Here is a 21,219-nt window from a genome sequence, read left to right as displayed (position 1 = left end):
TTTTTCTCACTGTCGCATTGGAGACACTGGGAAAAAGGCAAACACTTTCGAAAGCAGAGGAGTTTAGAGGTAGTCAAATTTCAGAGAAGTTCTCACTGGTATTGTACTTCCTCTTATAACGTCAAGAGATCTCATTTTGAATATGGGGGTTTGGGGGGAGTTTCTGGCATAAAATCTTGAAAATTGTAGTTCTTTTGTGTGACGGCTTTACACAGTCCATCCTAAATGGAAACACAGTTCTTATCCAGTGCAGGGCAAACAATCAAGGGGAGGAAATGAAATTTTATGGAACAATTATTTAGTTCAATACAAGATTCAGTGGGACTTTCCTGGTCCAGCCACCCCCAGTTTGCTTTTGCTTTATTTTCATTTTTTAGACACTTTCCTCCCATCCTAACCTTCATTGGATTTTACAATTTGAGATTTTTATCATAGTTTTAGGGGCTTTTTAATATATAAACACATGGTGAACAGGTCTTGAATGTGTTGCATTCTAGAAAAAAAAGGACTTAGATAAGAAAATAAATTTTGTATTGATATTCAGTGACAGTGGGCCTCTTGCACTCTTGTTCCAGGCAGGAAAACCGTAGGCTTAGCTATGGAAAACCCTGGCTGAAAATCCCTGGCTAAAAAGCCAAAGATGAGTCACTAATTTTCAAAGTTACTAAGATAAACATGTGTTAAGATTCATATAATTGCATTTCCATTTGTAGCAGTAAAAAATGTCCCAGTAAACTCAGTTTTTAATAGCAATATGCAGGAATTTTAAAAATCCCTTGGTGAAATTTTCAGCTCATAAGTCTGTACAGAGATTTAATAAATTTTTAAAGGGTCAAGGAGCAGTATTTTTTCCTTGAAGGAAGCAGTATTTTAGGTCATGTAGTACATACATGTTACAAAGTAGTTACTTTTTCATTATTTTTTATTGCAAAATGCCCTAATGGGATCAACCAATTGTTGGCTTATATAGTCTTAACTAACCCAGAAAAATCAGTAAGAATAATCCCAATAGCCTTTAGGTCACTTTAAGGTTTGTTCACAGAAAACTTTTTTAAGACAGATGCAAAATATCAGAAGGTTTTAAAGTGTCAAGTCAATTAGGAAACTTTTCTGCTGGATAACAGTGGTTGTATGTATGTTTCTTGCTGGATTTTAGGTGTGTGGCTAAAAGGCAGCATAAGACTCAAACAATGAGCAGTTTTTGCTGCGCGTGGTTGTTGGAGTAGATTTTCAAATTGTGAAAAATGCAGTCTCAAAACCATGTTAGCAAAGCTGAAAACATTTTTATCTGGAAAACCTAATCCTCTTTATCAGAATTACCAGTTCACTGGTTGTGTATATTTGGAATGTAATTGGGTCTCTACATGGGAAACAATGCTTTAATTCATTCCTTTATTCACACAGACAAGCTTTCTTCATTTTTAATCAGACACAGGAGCTGTACTTGGTGTTAGTCACTAATGTACAATATATTTTGAGATGCAATGCAATTAAAATTTGTTTTTTGGTTACAGAAGCTTATCTCTGAAGTGAAAATTCAAGTGGATAACCAGATCCAAGGTCTTCATTTCAATATCACTGCAATTTGTCCTGATGGAAGTAAAAAAACTGGCATGGAAGGATGTAAAAATGTGGGATATAATAAAGAAGTATGTTGATAGTTCTCATTCTTCAAGGAACTGGAATACTTATTTTTCTGTTTGGTTGGGTTTCAATGGTGTGAAATCTTCTAAGGATTTACTTAAACTGAAAATGGATTTATGTGATTAATGATCACAGGCTCTCTATTATTCTCTGGGTTTATTTTTCCTGAATCTTATTTTAATTCTCACTAATCCCATGGAACTAAGGCTCAAAGCTTTTCCTGAAAGCTAACGTCCATTAAAACTTTCCTTCTTTGTCCTCCACTGGGCACAACCACCACATCCATTGTGATGAAATCTGTATGTAAATAGATTGAAAGATAATCACCCAGTGGAAAAAAATCACCGGAATTTGTGTTCCTTGGGTCTACTAGATGTCACCTTTCTCTCTTCTTGCTTTAGAAGTCTTCCTGCACAATCAGAGTTGTTATTGTTAATAAACAAATTATTTTATTTTATAAATCAAATTAATAAAATACTTTATTCCCATTTGAATTGGTGCCACCTACTGAATGAAACAGAGCATCATGCACCATGACAGTGCAGGGGAAGATGTCTAGCTGATGTAAAGAACATCGTTTCCTTCCCAGAAAACTTCTCTGTGCCTTGATATATTTATTTAATTGCTTGGACTGCTGGAGTAATTCTTTTTGCTTGCCAGGAAGAGGTCTGTAGAGAGCAGGGTCAAGGAGTTCTTTCCTGCTTGACATGTGCATGTGTCTCAGCTAGTGTGAGAAATAGCTTGTATCTGTGCGTAGAAATAGCAAAACAAATTAAATGTGTGAACTGTAATGTAAATTGGAATTTATTTTATGCTGTTCTAAATTTTGTCTGCCTGCTGCTGCTTGTAGCTTCTACAGTTTACGGGGGATTTGCTGTTTTTGTTCTTAACACATCTTTTGCCCACTGTTGCTCTCTGGGCATGTCATAAGAAACAGGACTGGAATTTGTTCTGTTTAATGAAAAGAAAAATATTTATGTCTGTTTCTTTTTAATAAAAATCCAAGCCTGTTGATTGTAATATACTGCATGTGGTCCTAAACCTCTACAACTGTTGAAAATGAGCCATCCTTAAGAGATTAATTTATTTTAACCGTAAATCCTTCTTTCAGTATTTGTTTACAGACAAAATGCTTTTCCTTAATTCTCACATTCCTTTCATTGTCTGATCTTTCTTCCTTCCTTTTCTTACCAAAACACAAAGTGGATTAAATTCTGGAAGAATCCTGTGGCCTCATCAGGGTGCAAAACTTACTTTGGCTATTAGCAAGTGTCATGGTGTTGTAATTATTTAGTCACCACAGGTTTAATTTATCTGCTGCTGTGTTCAGAATCAAATTTCACGACTCATATGCACGATGTGATTTTCCCTTCCCTCCCATTTCCCTTCCATTCTTCCAATACTGTTTGGTACACGAAGATGATGTTTTCTGGCAGGGCTCTGAATAAAAAGCACATTCCCTAGCTGCAGCCCGTCCTCCCCGCGTGATACGCACCTGCTGTATGAATCAATTTCTCTACAGCCACACTTCTGCCCTGCAACCCGAGGGAAGGCATCTCAATGCATGGAGGGTGTGGGCTACTGAGGGGTTATGTGTATAGTGGCACATTTGAGAAATGAGAAGGAGAAAAGCAAAGGGTGAGACAAAGCCTGTGTGCCCCCTCAATAAGACATTAAGTGCAAGTTTCTGCACAGCATTCTTCTCCTGTTGTCCGTGTAGGCAGCCGCAGCCCCACTTGCCACAAAGCCACCATTGTCCCCTGGGGCTGGGTTGTTCTCGTGTGGGGGCGCAGCGGGAGGGTGAGACAGTGATGAGAGATGAATGGCCTTAGTATTTGCGGGTAGTTTCAACCTCATATGTAATCGGTTTCTCGGGGTTTCTCCTTTTTTTATTTGGAAATCTTTATTTCTTGGTAGTAAAGATTAAAGGTACTTGCTTCTCTTAGGTTCCTTTCTAACTTTTTCCTCCTGGTTGTATTTTCTTTGTGAGGAGACAAGAAAGAGTTGTTTTACATCAGGAAGCTGAAAAAATTCAAAACCTTAGAGAGAATACCCTATCAGAAAGGTACTGGTCAAAAAAAAACAAAGCAAAAAAAATCGGAAAATATAAGGTTGATATCTAGTGTGTCACACATCAGAGCTGTCAAAAACTTTTAAAGGTGACCGATGGAAACTCTATGGCAATCACCTAACCACCAAAATGATCTTTAGTCCTGTGCCAGGGCTACAGAAAGCCTTGGGAGCTGTAGTGAGCACTGCTGGGATGAGGACCTGGAGGATGGTGGTGATGACCATGACATGGCCTGGGGCTAGGCACTGGGTCCACAGAATTGGGAAAAGTAACTGCTAACATGTGAGCCATTTCTGTGTTTTAGTAGTCATAGCCAGGGCCATCCAAAAACCTGTGTGGTTTCTATGTGAATGACCAATTCTGCAGCAGGACATTCATTATAGATCCTTTCTATGAAGAGTATCTCTGCTTCTGTTTGTGTACTGTCTTGCTCAATCTAGTCCCAATTCCTACTTGAGTACTCCTGTGATATAACAGAATATACAGACTAAATAACAGCAGGAGAATGGCAACGATATTTCTGTTTCCATTTAATTTGTATTAAACTTGTCTTTTGCAACTATGCTTTCTTAACTTGAAAAGTAGTCTTTTGTCAATCCTCTATTCTTAGGATTTTACCTGTATTTGTGATGCCTATCATTACAAATATATCATGTTTGGCAAGTGACTACTGTGTATTTTGCTCTTATCAGCTACTGCACATTCATAAACAATGTAAGATTCTGCTTTACATATGTGTTGAAAATTTTAAGCAAATGTAAGCAAGAAAATAATAATAATGTTAAAGCCGTCTTTATTCCTTCTTAGGTACTTTTCAATGTATCAGTTACAATGGAAGGATGTCATAGAACTGGAGGAAGAAAATATGCCGTACTTAAGCCCATTGGTTTCAATGAAACTGCCATTGTCAATGTGCAGCAAAGCTGTGCCTGCCAGTATGGAGACAGCACAGGGCACAGAAGAGTGTGGGCTGATGAAACTTCTGACAGCAAGCAGTCCCAGTGCAGTGACAATAACTGTAGCTCTGACAGAGACACTCTTCCCTCAGAGACGTGCAGGCAACACCAGGACCAACCCATCTGCAGTGGTCAAGGAAATTGTGTAGATGGCAAATGTTTCTGCTACAAAAACAAGCTAGGCAAGGTGTATGGCAAGTACTGTGAAATGGATGACTTTTCCTGCCCATATCACCAGGGAAACTTATGTTCTGGTAAGTTGCAGCAATTGTGTCTGTATTTTCTTGGTTTGTTTTGTTTTTGGAGGCTACTGTACATGATGCAGCTGAAAATAATGATATAAGGCTGTCAAGAACAAGAATTGTTTGTGCAGAATTAGTGTGGGAAGTGTTCTGAACATCCTGTTAGGAATTAATACTCCTGGGCTCTCTTCACCACGGACATACACACGGTCTTCTTAATTTCACCACCATTTTCTAGGAGATACATTGATTCTTTTCCTAAGTTTAGCTATTTTAATATGTAAATCTCAAAATTCTTAATCGGTAATGATACTGATTTCTTGAACAAAAAATAACATTATTCCAGAAAGCTAGTTGATACATTTCAGTCTAAAGGGAGTATGAGATACTGAGATATTAGGAAGGGATCATAGCTTCCAGATGAGGTTCTGATTTTCTACCACCCTAAATCAGTCCTGTGAGAGATACAGTGGCACTTGATTTCAAATGTTGGTATAAACATGAACCCTATATGGAATGTCTGCTTCAGAAAGGAGACTCTAAGTGAAACAGAATTGTTAGAAATTCTTATTCTTTTTGCAGTCCACTTTATGGTAGGGAAGAAAAAAAAAAAAAAAAAGGAAAAAAGGGACAAGAAAAAAGAAATGGAAATGGAAAATCAAAAGGAAGGAAAGAACCTGGCCTGTGCACATGAACTTTATACTCGTTCTTCCACTGAATATTCTTTATTTGAATGGAATGTTTTCTTACTAAAGAGAAGTTTGTTTTGTTTGCCTGAAGACTATTTTCCTGGTCATTGTGTAATTCCTAATCTCTATTTTTTTGATACAGAGCAAAAGAGAAAAATTTTATTAAAAGGTTTTAGGGTGACATCATAGTAGCAACTTTTGCTCAACAGCAGCCTTCAATATTGATCATGCCAGTAACTTCAGTCCAAGCTGTTAACTTAAAGACTAATTAGAAAGTCCAGGTCTGAATTTTCTCTGTTTAAGGTAAAGCAAAAGCAATAGAAATGTATCCATCTAAAATTAATATTCTGTGTTTTCATGGAAGCATATGACTCCAGACTCTCTATGTTGTAGGTAATGGTGAATGTGAAGGTGGTAAATGCAAATGCTTTGCTGGCTGGGAAGGTGATCGTTGCGAGTGCTCATCACAATCAGCAAAGCACTGCCTGAATTCAAAGGGCCAAATTTGCAGTGGAAGAGGAAAATGTGTATGTGGAAAGTGTGAGTGCACAGATCCAAGAAGCTTTGGCCGTTTCTGTGAATATTGCCCTACTTGTAACAAAGCCTGTGAAGAAAACTGGTATGTTTCTTGTGCTAGACTTGACTTTTTCGCTCCCTGGTGTTGAAACATGAAGAAATATTTTTGCTTGGCTAGATACTATATTTCTTAGCTATTTAGATTGTAGGAAATTGGTACAACTCATACTTGATACTTCTCTGTGTAGTTGGATTCACATTGGCAATTAAGAGAATTGCATGTCAGCATCTATTTTAACCATTCTTCATATAAGATCTCCTGGGTAGGAAATAAAACCCTGAATTTGTACTTTTAAAAATGGAAAACAAATCTTACTTTTGAATGCCATCAAGTCCAGTATTATTCTCCATGTTTGTTTTTGCACACTCCTTGTGCTTCTCAGCTAAAAGAAAGAGGTGTGGAACTAGAGCAGGACTTGTGCATTGTCACTGCCGTTGATGAGCACAGCAGAAGTGGTCTTAGCCAGAGAACAACCTTCATTGATCAGTTTTAAAACACTTAGTCTTTGCCTTGATGATGCTAAAGCAAGGCATTTTTCCTTACTCATGCAAAGGAAGGGACAGTGTGGGGGTCGAAATGAGCAAGCCTCAGAGGAGAGGAGAGACGCTGGTCCAGACTCTCAGTGGTGCACTGTGTGGTCCTGACAAAGAGAGCAAATGCAGCCCTTTCCTTGGGCACGGCTCTTCTGCGCCCTCTCGTCACCCGTGTGATGTTCTGCATCTCACTGTGATGCAGAGGGTGAAAGATCAGTCTTTCATTAGAAAGGTCATTGTGCTCAAAACAGAACCATTGTTCATTTGTATTTATTTCAATTATAGCTCATCTGGTGAAAATGCTACGTCTGGAAAGGTTGTTGCTAAGATTTCACTAGATACAATGCAAGTAATCTTTCTGGCTTACACTTGTTCAAGGTCACTGTGAAATGTGTGCCTTTAATAAATTCAGAAGATGGCAAATCTTCATTAAAAATTCAGTGAGGACTTCTTTTGGGATCTCTTGTGATGTCTGTCTCCTTCAGGGCTATACAGTGAAGTAAGTTAAGACTGAGAGCATTGCATCCCACTTTTAGTGCCCTCTCTCTAAACAGCCCAGCAGTGCAGACTGACTCGGCTTTGTCTTAATACAGCATCCAAAAATTATTGACAAAGCTGTGTTTCCTCTCTCTACCTCTACCCTTCAGTGCCAGCCTGCATCCAAATGAGATTGATCAGTAAGGAAAGACTAGAAAGGAACTGGAAAGGGCTGAAAGCTGAAGAAGGCTGGACCTTAGCTACGCCATCACAGGACGGTCTCTCATCACAAAAGGCAGAGCAGGGATTGCATGAAGGTGGCTCGAAGCCAAAGACATGTTTTAGTTTGCAACTTCTGACTAGTGGGTTCTGAGAAGCATCAGAGGGATAAAATGCTGAGAGCGGTATCACATTTCAGAAAAAAATAAATAAATGTTGCAATGTTTTTACTAACAGGAAAACATTATGTGCAAGCAATACGTCAGCCTGTTGATACAATCTCTTAAAGGGGAGGGCAGGAAAGACAGAGGTTTTTAATTATACTTTTTATTTTACAGGAACTGTGTTCAGTGCTATCATTCTAACAATGCATCTCACATAGTACTTGACCAGTGCACAACCTCATGTGCTTATCTACTGCATTATATTGACAATACTTCAGGTAAGTTGCATTTTCTAGGTGATTTTAATAAGAGATTAAAATCTACTATTAGCAATTGAATTTGCCGGTGTTAGAATGTCTTTCAGAAGTATATCAGATTGTTACAATAACAAAAAAAAAAAGCAGGAAAAAGAGAAAAATCATTCATAGCTTTAGGGAAAGTAAATGATAAATAATTACAGGAAATAAGATTGTCAAGCATTGCTGAGTTCAGTTTTCCCAGCTCCTCAAGAAGTCACGTCAAATAATGATGAATCCTGCCTGAGCAATGCTTAAAGAAATACTTATAAAAATTTGTTATGGCATCTGTATGTTTTATTACTTTGAACATGCTTATATTATTTGACATTACCAGAAACAAGAAAGAAGGAAGTAGAATGCTTACCTTGAGTTCAGTAATATTTAAATGTTCCTTTCAAATATAAAAAACTGCAGTTATGAGGGCCGTGGAAGAATTAATTTTTTTTAAATAAAGTCTCATAAAGTTTAATCACTCCATGCAGCCACAAAAGTGCAGGTAAATGGTTACCTTTTGTCACTTAACATTTATATAAATCTTTTTATACTACAGTTCATAAATGAGGAAACTAATTGTGAATACTTTTTTCATACCTTTAGTATTAAAGAAACCTTACTGCGTTAATCTACCACTGAGGAGAGCACTGGACAAGGATTCAATAAAACACATTTTCTTTCAATTCTTACCAGTGATCTTCACTGTCGCCTTGGGAAAATTAAATTAACTCTGGCCCAAGCATCTCTAATATTTCATCCTCTCTGCTTCAGCTCTAAACTCACTTGTCTACAGAGAATTTATGGTGGCCAGTACAATGAAGCCTGAGTCTTAGTTCCGTAAATTAAAGGAATAATAGTTTCATTATTTTTCTACAATGGAGCTTGATCTGAATTGCCTTTCTTGATATGCCCAACATTAAAAGCTTGCATATGGCAACTTTTCCTCTTAATTTCCCTTAATTTCTTTTCCCTTAATTTTTATCAGGCTTGTATTATATTTATGCAGCTTTCCTAAGCAGTGGTGGATGTGCCTATGCTAGAGGGATGTGCCTGTTCCATACATTAGGCTTTACCCTTGTGTTTTCCTTTCATTGCAGATTGTTTCTCTGGACGAAACTACTTTAGAGTCTTTTCCATAATCGTTATAGTTACCTTTCTGATCGGGTTGCTTGTCGTCCTTATCATCAGGCAGATAATTCTGCAGGGGAGTAGCAATAAAGTTAAATCATCTGATTACAGAGTATCTACAACAAAGAAGGTAATTGATTTCAGAGCCATCTCTTCAGTAATCTTTTTCTTTCATATAAAAGTTAGCTAATTGCTGATAAAAATTGTATCTTCTCCCTCAAGGATAAGATGTTTTTGCCTACAGTTTGTACAAGAACAGTAACATACAGACGTGACAAACCAGAGGAAATAAATATCGACATCAGCAAGTTGCGATTAAACGAAACTTTCAAGTGTGAATTCTGAAGACTGCAAGTGTCGATTTCCATCAAGCTCGACTTTTAAAAAATTACCATTTATACTCTGTGGGAGTCTTGACTGTTGCCATATGGTTTTTTGTTGTGCATTTTGTTGAATACTGTAACAAAGTGAGATGTAAACATATTCACATTATGTGATTATGTTTGGAACTATAGCTGCTGTATTTTTTTAAATTCTTTTGAAAGAGAAATGTGCGTTACTACTGTTCAGAAACATTAGTGTTGATGTAGCACTTTAGCATATTCTAATTTATTTAGTTATGGCCTAGAATGTAGATACATACCGGTCTGACAAAGCACTGACCTCACTCTACATGTAGCTAGTACTGATGTGCTCTGTGGGAATGGACAAAAGCTGTGACTGAAGTATCAACATTGCTGTATATTATAGCAATAGATGAAACTATTGAAATGCTCTTAAATAGAGTAAATGGTACCTTTAGAGTTCTCTCAGTTGACAGATTCCACTGATTTGTCTGCTTATGCCTCTTATCTTTTCCTCATGAAAATGATGGGATTAAATGAGTGTTTAGTTCCTGGTATGGGTGTATCTTGTGTGTCTATACACACACATATGCATGCATACACAGGTAAATTATATATATGTATTGGGGTTTTTGTACGGATGATATCACTTAAGGATAATTTATATCTGATTAAGAGTAATTTTTAGCTTTTTTACATGTTTAAATATAACCTTCCCCATTTTATACAAAATTTAAGGTGTTTGGAAACTGAGTGGCTACAGAAAATGAGAGTTTCTCTATTCAGCAGCATAGTCTACATGATGATCACTGCCAGCAGACTACACCTTTAGAGTCAGCAGCACCAATTCCATTGCAAATAGATAAATTACATCAGAACTGTGTTTGGTCTGCTAGCTACATGTCAGTGTTTTGCCAAATAAGAACTTGGATTTTTTTTTTTTATGGTGTCAGGCATAAGTCTGATTTTACATGTGCTCTTTTTCTCTGTGTAAATTAGTTGATGAGATTAGGTTTTCTATGTTTTTTTGTAACCACTTCAGTTTTTTGTGACTGTGCATTGAGAAATGTGTGATGGAGAAAGAACCTGCAATTTAGAAGAAAGTGAGGAAAATAGGAGTCTTTTTCTCAAGAGAATACATGAATTGACTTTATAAATATGGATCAGATTCTGCTTTCAGAAATCAGGCAAACTCTTCCAAACATGATCGGACCAATATAAGCTTGTCTGAGAGCAGAATGTGAGCTACAAAGTCAAGCAGCAGCATCTTTTTTTTATCCCTGAAACCATCTAGAGTGTTAGAAAATGTTATTGTTATATGCTCATTGGAAGCGTCTGTCTGATTTACTAACTCTATGCTGCTGAAACCCTATGAAAATCTGATCAACCTCTAATGCACTAAAACCTTGCTGCCAAAAAGAAAAATTATCTCAGAAGACAGTGTATCATGTTAACATTTATTACTAATACTAAATATTATCACAATTTGTCAGATAGAGTTACAGAAACAAAGCAGGTCTTCCTTATGTGCAGTCTTTAGAAATAACTTGTATTTCCTATTCTGTATTTCTTCTGTAAATTCCCACAAAAACCTGAGGACTGTGAGGATTTAAAGGAAGGCAGGATGTAGAAAAATGATGAGTGTTTTATGAGTGTTAAGTTTCTTGGATAATGGATCAAGGGGGATTGAGAAAAATAATATACAGACAATGGGCCTTTCATTAGTCATAAAAGCTCTAGACCTTGGGGACTTTTTTTTTTTTTAAAAAACCCTGTAAATTAGACTATTAAATATTTTTAAAGCAGTCTCCAAAGCAGATTCTGAGCTTTCTGCCACACAGGTAAAAGCATCTCATTTAACAAACAGAGTCTTTCTTTGCACTAAACCTGACTTTAGTGATAGCTTAATTGTAGAACCTTAATTATAGATTAATTCTATAATCTATCAAGTACACCTTAAACGCTCATTTTCTTTTAAAGTGAATAGGGCCATTTTCCTCCTGTGTAAATCAAAAGATTCGAAACAATTGGTTTTCGTGGGATAAAAGATAAAAGATTGATAAAGGTTGGCCTGCTGTTACCCTTGTCACAATTCATGGCTGTTTGTGAGTGGGAAACAATCTCTGGTTGTCTATTTCACCTAAACAACAACAACAAAAAAACTTAGTGGAGTATATCTAAGTATATAAAAAAGAAGCTAATTATGTTCTTTAAACAGTGGGATAAACCCTTAAAAAAAGATTCCTCAGAATGTATTTTCACTCCATAATAGCCTTTAAAGCATGTACTAAAGTATTTGCTATCTTTTTTCATTAGAAACTCAAAAGATTAGAAACTTTCATTGATAACTATCTTTTTTCATTAGACGTGACTTTTCACTGTTAGAAGGAGTTTGATTTTCTGGGTAGGGGATAATGGAACTGAGCTCTTGCTGGAAGAAAGACTTGAGCTGTAATACCCATCTTCCAGAAACATCGTGCTGCTACTGCTTTTCTTCTGTAGCACTTGGCGTTGGAGTGCTGCCTGTGAAGGGGCACGGCCAGTATTTCCTTATCAGACACCTGCCAGAATGTTTAAAATGCTCTGGTTAAATAGAGCAGGCTCACAGGACAAATTGCACTTTAAGCTCCTCACTGTCCTGAGATTTAAAAACATATATAAATAAATTAAAAAAAAAAAAAAAAAAAAAAAAAAAAAAAAAAAAAAAAAAAAAAAAAAAAAGCTTTTTTACATTTCCCTCATGGTTTTGCTGTATTGTGGAAGAGGCTGGTGAAAGAGAATAAGCTGCTGCTAATGTGACAGGTCAAGGCTTTTAGAAGGCCCGTGGGGAGCTTATACAGAGCAGGATTCTTGGGAGGAGGCTTTGTTTCTAGGGATGGAATCTATCCATGAGAAACTCTGGCTTTGCTTGGTACTTGTTTCCCTCTGCCTTTGACCATGTTTTTCAGAAGAGCTGCTGCAGGAGATGAATAGCTCAACAAAAGCCTCACTATTTAGGGAGCTGTGTTCCCTCAGCACATGACCTTAAATGAGAAAGCAGCCTTTAATTCACAAGGAATTTCTTCAGTGATTGCAGAAGGACTGTGCTTCCTATAGTGCTTAATATGGGAGATATTAAAGACGAATTAGTTCATATTAGTTTTCAATGTATTGTGCATCAAAGATGCTCATTAAAATAGGGGAAAAAATAACTAACCTCAGAATAGAACTTTCCAAAGTTCCCAAATAAACCTTCTTATACTGGGCTTCTTCAAAAAAAAAATTAAAAAGAAGTCAAATAATCCTACTGCATGCTTATATCCAAAAATATACCAGCAGATACTGCTGTGCCTCATCACTGGTTTGGGGAATTGTTTTTAGATTTGATCCCACAAATGGAGTATGTGAATGACTTTTCACATCATATTTGTTACTATTAAAATCCGTATGTATATTTTTCAAATTCTAGTCCCCTTTTTTAGCCTTTGACTTGTTATTTGCCTGACACTTCAGAACTCGCATGTTTATGTAATTTAAAACTATGTATTTTACTTCAGTTTTTTTGAGTACTATAAAATGAAGAAATGCTATGAAATAGTTATTTCTAAACATCATGACTACACTAATAAGATTGCTGCAGAAGTGTGTGGGAAAATAGCTGTTTCATCCAGAAAACGTGCACATGGTATGCAAGGAATTTTCATTGTGCCCAGCTGAAATTCCCTTACATTTGCAAGGACGTTAAAAATGAACCTTAAAAAGGAAGGATGTTCGTATGGGCATAGTTGACATTTTAGCTATTATTTACAACTGGATTTATTTTTTCCTCTCTATGATGTCATGAAAACCTGCTATGTAAAGCATTCTTCAGACTGCAATGGAAAATATTATTTTCCCAGTCTGATCATATATAATATTTATTTCCTGCTTAGTGTGCATGTTTTGCAAACCATGGGAGTAAATGTGTGAAACAGCTTGAAGCAACCCTCCATCCTAATATAGACATAGGGTCCGGTGATGCCCAGGGCAGACACATGCAAGAGCATGGCTGCTTTTGTGGAAATTTCAAGAGGGACAGTGCTGGGACTTCCCCCAGCATCCCTGCAGAAATGGTGCTCTGAGATCTCGCTTTGCCTTTTGTCAGGGCAGGAAACCTCTTCAAACTAGATTGGTGTGGCAGCAGTGGTGTCCTAGGTTTGCATGGCAGGCACTTGGCCCCACCCTGGGACTGCATGATGTGCAGCTTGAACCTTAATTCTGTGGGCTTTTCACATCTTCACTCATCAAAAATGCCTGCACACAACCCAGCAAGGACAGCCCGTAAATGTGGATGCTGCAGACCCCCGTTAAATCTCCTAGGGAGCATTTGGGCACCTGCCCATTGACTTGCTCCCAGCCCTGGGATCTCCACCAGGCAGCCTTAAGGAGTGTGAGCAGTAGCTGTGGAGGGCACTTCTCACAGAGGCGTTGGTGCTGAGTCAGGGCTGGGTGACTCCTGCTCTGCCCGGCTGACTGCGAGTGACACATGGTGGCAATGTCCTGGCTGCCATCTCGAACACAGGGGAAAGCACAAATGAAGCAACACTGAACAGAAACACTAATTTTTGATTCTGATCTTGAGACTGCTCTGATGTACAGGTATCTGTTGGCTCTTACAGAGAATTGAAATTCATGGAGGGGATGAGGGGGAAAGGTTAGAGTTAACCAGTGGGAATGCATCTTTACAGCAAGTCAAATCAGTGGGGTTTCACTGAGAGCCAGCCAGCTTGGAATGGTTGGCCTGTCTGGGGAGGGGGCAGAGGAAAGAAAAAACCTAAAATTTCTAGATTCTTAAGCTTTAGAAATGCTGTTCTGAATTGCATGTTCTCTTTGTTTCCTTTTCTGAACATGCTTTAAAAAAAAGGTACCTATTAAAAAAATTAAAATATCTGGCATTTGTTAAAATAATTACTTTTGTCAAAATTCTGTCATTTCATCCTCATACCTATATTGTATTTGGGCTGTTTCAGTTATATTTTGAAGGGAGATGTTGAAAAATGAGTCTTTTGCAGAGGCATTAGTAGAGGCATCACATGTTGTGCTGACATCTTCACTCTTACCTACTACTGCTTCAAAAACAATGCTACTTACTTAGTGATTGTGTGACAGCTATTAATAATAGTACAGTTTTAAACTTTCTATTTAACATATACTACCTTTTGTAAAAAAGAAATATAGAGAGATAAATAATGTGTCTCGATTTTATGCATAGAGAATGTTAGTAAGGGAAGAGGTTTTAAATTTGATAACTTCTTACTGCTCATTTGACATTTTAAATGATACTTTAAAATCACTACTTTTGTTCATCTGGAAATATACTGAATGTTTTATTATTTAAAATAGCATACTTTTTTAGCTGTTTGATTAATTTCAGTTGACTACTAACTTCTATTGTGATATTTATTAATGAGTTACACTGTAGCATATTGAGATGTTTATTTTTCTATCAGAGCTGTAACAACTATGACATAGCATTATTTTAATGCAGCATCATTGTACTTGCTCTCTAAAAATAAAATCAATATTTAATCTATGTGGATTTTTCATATTTTTAATATTAAGTATGCCTGTGGCAAGGAAGAGATGTTCACCTCCATTTAAAAGTGTAAAGCACATTTACTGAGGTGCACCAATATCTGCAAAGGGAAGAATATGATTGTGGTTATTTTAAGACTGAACAATACTGTGTCCAGAGAAATAAAATACAAAGAATATCATCTTTATCAGATGTAGGCAAATGGGTAGATGCACATTTGGGATGAAATTTGAAAAGATGGGAAGGAACAAAACACTATTTATCAATTGGAGGTGCAGCTGGTTTACCTTGCCCAAGCCATCTGAAAACTGAATGCACCAGGAGGTGCTAGTACTTTGCAGAGGACAAGAAGATACTTCCTGTGTAAATACAGTCTCTAGATTGGTAAGTGGTTGTGATAGCCTCTCTTCCCCCTTGCTCTGTTGGGTGCTGGAGGATCTGGATTTCTGGGAATGGGTAAATCTCTGCGGATGCCTTATCTGTGCCACCCACTGCACAGTTGGGTCACTTCACGAGTGCTGGTGAAAACATGGCACTGGTGAGAAAGGTGACACATTCTGTCCTTGTACAGATTCACAGCATTTTCTTTGCACAGGGGCACAAAATCGCTCTTGAAAAGGGCTTCAGATATGCCCTATATAAGGACATTTAAAGTTTGCCATGATACCTCAGTAAGAGACAGACATCACTGGTGAAATTACTTGTCCATGCTGCTAACATGATCCAATTTTTGCTTTAGGAGTGAGAGGGCTGGAACCAAGTGCAACTGATATGTTCTCAATCATCCTGTAACTTAGTGTCCAGGATTTAACAATAAAAGAGGAACACTAAGAAAACTGGAAGAAAAAAACCAAAAAGTTAATATCACAGGGAAAATCTGTCAATCTTTTTTGCTGCTTCTATCAAAGCAAGGAAAATCATCCTAATATATGCATGGTGAGACTTTGAGAAGTTTCCTTTCGCAGATGCCATAAGCAACCTTCACTGACACCCAGAGCAAGCAGCAGCAACTAGTCCTATAAACAGAAATACACATTTTTCCTTGAAAGCTCTTTATGAAGAAAACATGAATGTTACCATTACTCAGAGTAAACATAAACCTAGATCTGAATTTCAGACAGAGAATTCAAGTGTATAAATTGAGCCAGAGCTACGGGGCTCCATTTTGCCACTTGGCAGTGTTGGTTCATCTGAGGTTTTGCTACCACTTAAGTCTCCCATAGCCAGTGATCCTGGCACCGAGCCGTGTTGCATGTCCTGTATGTTGTGAAATGATGGTAAGTGCTCCATTTAAAATTTTTCTTTCTCTCTTTTTGCCTATGTTCTGTAATCCAGTAACTAATTCATGCCTATGTACCTTTAAATACCCAGGTAATGACAGGGGTTTTGACACTGCATTGTATTTAGCCAATTTATACCTGTATACACACAGTTGTCCACCAGGGTAGAACAAGACCAAAATGTGTTTCTAACATAACACAACTGCTATTTTGTTGCAGATGCCATTGCCAAGGAAAAGGCTTGCTGCCCAGACTCTCCAAAGAGAAAAGAAACCTAAATTACATCTTCTAAAGCCGGAGCAGGAAAGAGATCCTGATTTCAGCCACTTTTTTGACACTAGTCATGTAGGTGTATGCTATTACAGAATTTCTCTGCATGATTCCTTTTATGGTAGCTGCAGAATTTGATCCAATATTCAGAGAGAATGGGAGAATTGATTTGAGTGAGTATCTGAATATGCCTGATGACAATCTGAAGATAATGATTAGAACTAAGAATGAAAACTTTGTTAATAGACTAGTTAACAATTTTGACTAGTAAGGAGTTAATCTGACAAGTGGGTGGTTTCTTTTGCTTTCAGGTCTGCAACAAAGACAAGAACCTTTGAAATGCAGTCCTGCTACCCTGGGTTTAAAACCAAGCAGTGTAATGTATTGTATAAAGTAAATAAAAATCTAGTTTTACACAAACTCAAGTGTTCTGAAGCTGCAATTAGAACACAGGTGCTGTCAGTTCGGCTGCTCATCTTCTGCGTGGGAATCTTGGAGGGGTCAAAGTTGAATTGAACTGTACAGAATTCATATAAAGTACATAGGTTACTAGTCTGATTTATTAGTACTCAAGAGGCCCCCACATCATCTGGTTCCACATTCCAGGAAAACTGTGGTGGGTGGCAGAAAGCAGAGTTTTCCTTATTTTTTGCAAACCACTCTATCTCCTCAGCACAGAGCATAGCATGGTCTCTGATTATTTTCTTGGCCTTGAACTGCATGATTCATGAAGGACAGTTAGTGTTTAATAAAGATGATGTGTATGCAAGCAGATAAAACTAAATTATTAACCACAAAAGCATAATAACGCCAAGTTATGTTACATATGCTTATTGAAATCAGTACATGTGATGTGTTTTTTCTTTCAGCACTGCAGCTTGCCAAGTCCCCCTTTTGGGGCTCTAAACCTCATCCTAAGCCTCTTATTTATGCCTGAGAAATCTGGAAAGCCTAGGACCTGTTTCTGAGTGGTGTTCCTCTCTCTCAAAACTTCTCACTGGAGAAACCTTTCTCACAAACCCCTTCTGACTTTTTGGGCTTTGACCATAGCTTTACCACAGGCATTCTGAAAGCATCACTGAGGCTGTAAGATGTGTGACCTGCTGAGGAGACTGGAGACATGACAGTGGATGGGTTTTTCACAAAGTTTTTAGACACACTTTTGCTTTACTCTGCTCTAGACAAAGCAGGAATTTCAAAGACTTATACAACTTAATCGTGGTGTTCTCTAGATTGTCCTTGTCTTCAGGAGTGTTTATGGTTGGCTTCTTTCCTTGAATCATTCTGCAGCTGCACCCAGGCTCCTGAATAAAAAATAAAACACAAAAACCAAAAACCACAGCTAAAATAAATACTTCCTGTCTTTCTCTTCTTTTCTCCTCTTCTTGTGCATCTCTCTGTATCTAAGTTGAGATCTACCTGTGTCTTCTTTGAAAATTGCAGTCACGGGATCAGAGGGCTTCATCAGGAAACAGTTGATAAGGAAAGCTTTTTTACTTTTGGGCAGAAAGGAGCAAGATAAAGTTTGTCGTTCAAAGATAAATAGAGCATCTCGGAACTTGGTCAGAGGAATCCCATTTTCCTGCTCCTTTCCAGAGTTAAGAGGTTGGGGCTTTTTCTTGGTGTACTAGCCAGCCCTCAGATTCCCACAGGAATTCTCCTGCTTGAAGCTTTAAATCACAGCTTCTGCAAGGTGTATGCAACATACAAACCCCAGAGACATATTTCTCCTCTAATATCCCCATTCTGATGACAACTTTTTTCATTTGTAAATATTTCTTTCTGTATAACTTTGGGTGTGTATGTATGTATGTGTGTGTCTGTCTGCATATTCCATCCAAATTAACTTTTCCCCAGCATCAAGAAGTCCATCTCTGATTGCTAAGCAGCCTGTCAGTCTGTATTCAGACATAGTTTCACACACCCTTTTTGTATGTGCTTCAAATAGGATTCTTCCCCTAATTTCTTATGCATAGCAGGAACTCCCTTTTAAAATTCCTGCTTCTGTTAATGGCTAGGCTGCTATCATGTTGAAACTGTCACTTGAAGTGTTCCCTGGTGTCTTTATTTATTCTTTGTGCTTTTTATCCTTTTTGGCTGCTGCCTACCACATTAAACCTGAAATACAGAAGACAGATGCAACACTTTACTCAGGGATTTTTGGTTCGCAAATAGGTCCTACCCACAATGTCAAAAATAATAAATGAATGTTTCCTTAGCCAGTTTTTGTCCCCTGCCTTTGAAAGCAGAAGTTTTTTCTTCATGCCTTTGATTTCTTTAAAAAGAAAGAATCATTTGGCCCAAAGAAAGAAAAGATAATGTGTCAGACCATTTTGCAAATCCAAAAAGTGTCATTCTTGGAAGGAAGATTTATTATTGTGTGACAGACTGAAAGTGTTTCATGCTGTCTAAAATGAAAACCGAGTAGATTAATTTCCAGACCCCAAACCAAACAAATCTGGTTTTCAACAATTTTGTCCAAGGTTCACTTCTGTGAAATTGCTGGGCCCTGGTGGTTCAGCTGAAGACTGTGTTAGAAGTGAACATGCTGAGCATCTTTAAATATCAAATCCATAAGATCTCCTTTGATATCAGATATATAGCAATTTAAGATTGTAATGTAATATGTTATATTCCTTCTTTTAAAAAAACACAACCTTTTACAGAACTTGTATGGTAATCCAAAGCATAAGAAGCTTTATTTATTGTCTTAGCTGATGTTCTGTCTTGGATCACAAAGAATTTCTGCTAGCAAATATTACGGAGTATTCTTACATTTTCTATTTGTCCCCCTTTTATCTAAAAAAAAAAAAAAAAAAAAAGTAGTTTGGATTTAAATTATCTGAAAATAATGCAATGCATAATTTACTGTAATTTCCTGTACTAAGAACTTTGCTTGTCTAATTACCTGGCTTTTTGTCAAGTGTGTTATTGTACTCAGTTACTTTTTTTCCCTTCTTTTCCTTTTTTTATGTCAGGAAGAAAAATTCAACAAAAATCTGTCAGCATCACTTGAAATGTCTCAAAGGAAAGTGCATTACCCAGTGTAATTGCTATTATTTGAGTGATTTGATACATTTGGTGCCCTAATTCCTATGGAATTCAAGAGTTTTTACCTTGCCAAGTTTTACTCCCTTACTTGGTCAGTGCTTGGTTCCTGCTTCTTCCTTAGGTCAATGCAAGTGCTTGCCAGCAATGTCTGCAATTGTCCTTTGAACTAATGAAATAAGGGAAGCAAGCTTGGCAAAGAGGACAGTATTGTAATTTTTACATGATTACAACACCTGGGCTATTGAAGTTTATGGGATATAAAATGTATAGTCAATTTATATGCAGCTGACCCAAAGTCAGCAGTATAACATACCTGAAATTTTGCTAATTCTAAGGGTTATGATGTAAGGGACTTTCTTGAAGAACATTTTTTTTTCCAAGTATTTTTGAGATCCCCCTTGGAATGATATGTTTAGATGCATTATTTCCCCATGGTACCTCCCTAGAGGTCATTAAAATAGGATTGAATTTACAGTATTCACAAGGAAGAAGAATGATGTTGTGCCCTCCTCACCTTAGCAGTATGGAAGTGACAAGTGCTATCACAGCACCAGAACCATGTTCCAACAAGAGTCCTTTTTCTATGAGTACCCCATGAGAATAGTCAGGTTTTTTCAAACCTGGAGTCCATCTAGCATGGTGTATCTGTCTCCACTAGTTGAGACAAGCTGCCACGAGAAGTATAAGCACACTCCAACTGTATATTATTTCCATGAGGTCCTCTAGCCTCAAGTCATTTTTCAGCAAGGGGAAATTCCTATATAAATTCCTATATCTAATTACTGTGGTAAATCAGTAACCCTCACTTTCACAGGTATGTGTCATTTAGCTTACTTTAAAAAATATTAAAAAGAAAAAAAGTCAGCCTCCAAGCCTGGAACTGCTGCATGAAGAAGAGCTTCCTCTGGTTTTGAATGCAGCACTTGGAGTGCAGGAGCTATGGGCAGCCAAGCAAACAGAGTGGACATTGAACCCCAGCCACTCTTCTCTGGAAAACTTGTCATGTGTCCCCAGGTCACCTTTCCCAGACTGTGAAGTCCAAGCATACAGAGTCATTTATACCAAAGCCTGTCCTTATCCTTGATCAGCTTTGCAGCACTTTTCAGATCCTGTCCTATCACTGACATTCTCCTTTCCTTCATTAGGGATGAAGGAATAGAGCTGTTTTCAAAATTCAGAATGTATACAACCCACCTGTTTACTAGGGACATATTGATATTTCTTCTTCCTTTTTATTTTATAACGCTCCCAAACATTTTAATGTCTTCATTTGACATAGAATTTTCCTGTCTTTCTCCTTAACAGCATTTTATCCTGAATTATGCCATACTTTTCTGTTTAGCTCTGAAGCCACTGAGTAAAGGAAAGATGATTCCTCACAGCTCTCTTGCATACAAGTGCTAGAAGTTCAGTTCCCTTTTGGCTCAAGAAGAATCTCTTTCTCCCTCTCTTTTTTCTCTCTCCTTCATAGCTTCTGCTTTTTCTGCACATGGCATATTTCCTGGTGAAGTAGAAATCTCTGCCAGATGCCCCCCCTCCAGTATTACAGCTCTTCCTTTCTACTTCTGTCTCCAGTTCTGCACAGGCTATAGTAAAGGCTTCACAGAAAGTTCCCACCAAAGTCCTTGTTTCCAGCTTTTTTTCCCATCATGAAAATATTTTCATCTATAATTCCCTATCTTTTGTCTTCTATTTGTGATTGATGGTTACCTAAATACTACCCACTG

General features: G+C 37.5%; 1 protein-coding gene across 1 annotated transcript in view; it reads left to right on the top strand.

Moving 5' to 3' along the window:
- The window catches only part of ITGB8 (integrin subunit beta 8), a 47,389-nt gene extending 32,501 nt beyond the window's left edge, over positions 1-14,888 (top strand). The window contains exons 9-14 of the mRNA XM_063411029.1: positions 1,515-1,649; positions 4,523-4,925; positions 5,996-6,221; positions 7,747-7,850; positions 8,963-9,123; positions 9,216-14,888. Of these exons, the coding sequence (XP_063267099.1) occupies positions 1,515-1,649; positions 4,523-4,925; positions 5,996-6,221; positions 7,747-7,850; positions 8,963-9,123; positions 9,216-9,338 (1,152 nt within the window). The 3' untranslated portion in view covers positions 9,339-14,888. The remainder of the gene's footprint in view (positions 1-1,514; positions 1,650-4,522; positions 4,926-5,995; positions 6,222-7,746; positions 7,851-8,962; positions 9,124-9,215) is intronic.
- Positions 14,889-21,219: the final 6,331 nt, after the last annotated feature.

Source organism: Prinia subflava, chromosome 1 (assembly GCF_021018805.1).
Source record: "Prinia subflava isolate CZ2003 ecotype Zambia chromosome 1, Cam_Psub_1.2, whole genome shotgun sequence".
Lineage (NCBI taxonomy): Eukaryota > Metazoa > Chordata > Aves > Passeriformes > Cisticolidae > Prinia > Prinia subflava.
The sequence above is the reverse complement of the archived record's forward strand: the minus strand, read 5'-3'. Positions and strand labels throughout refer to the sequence as shown.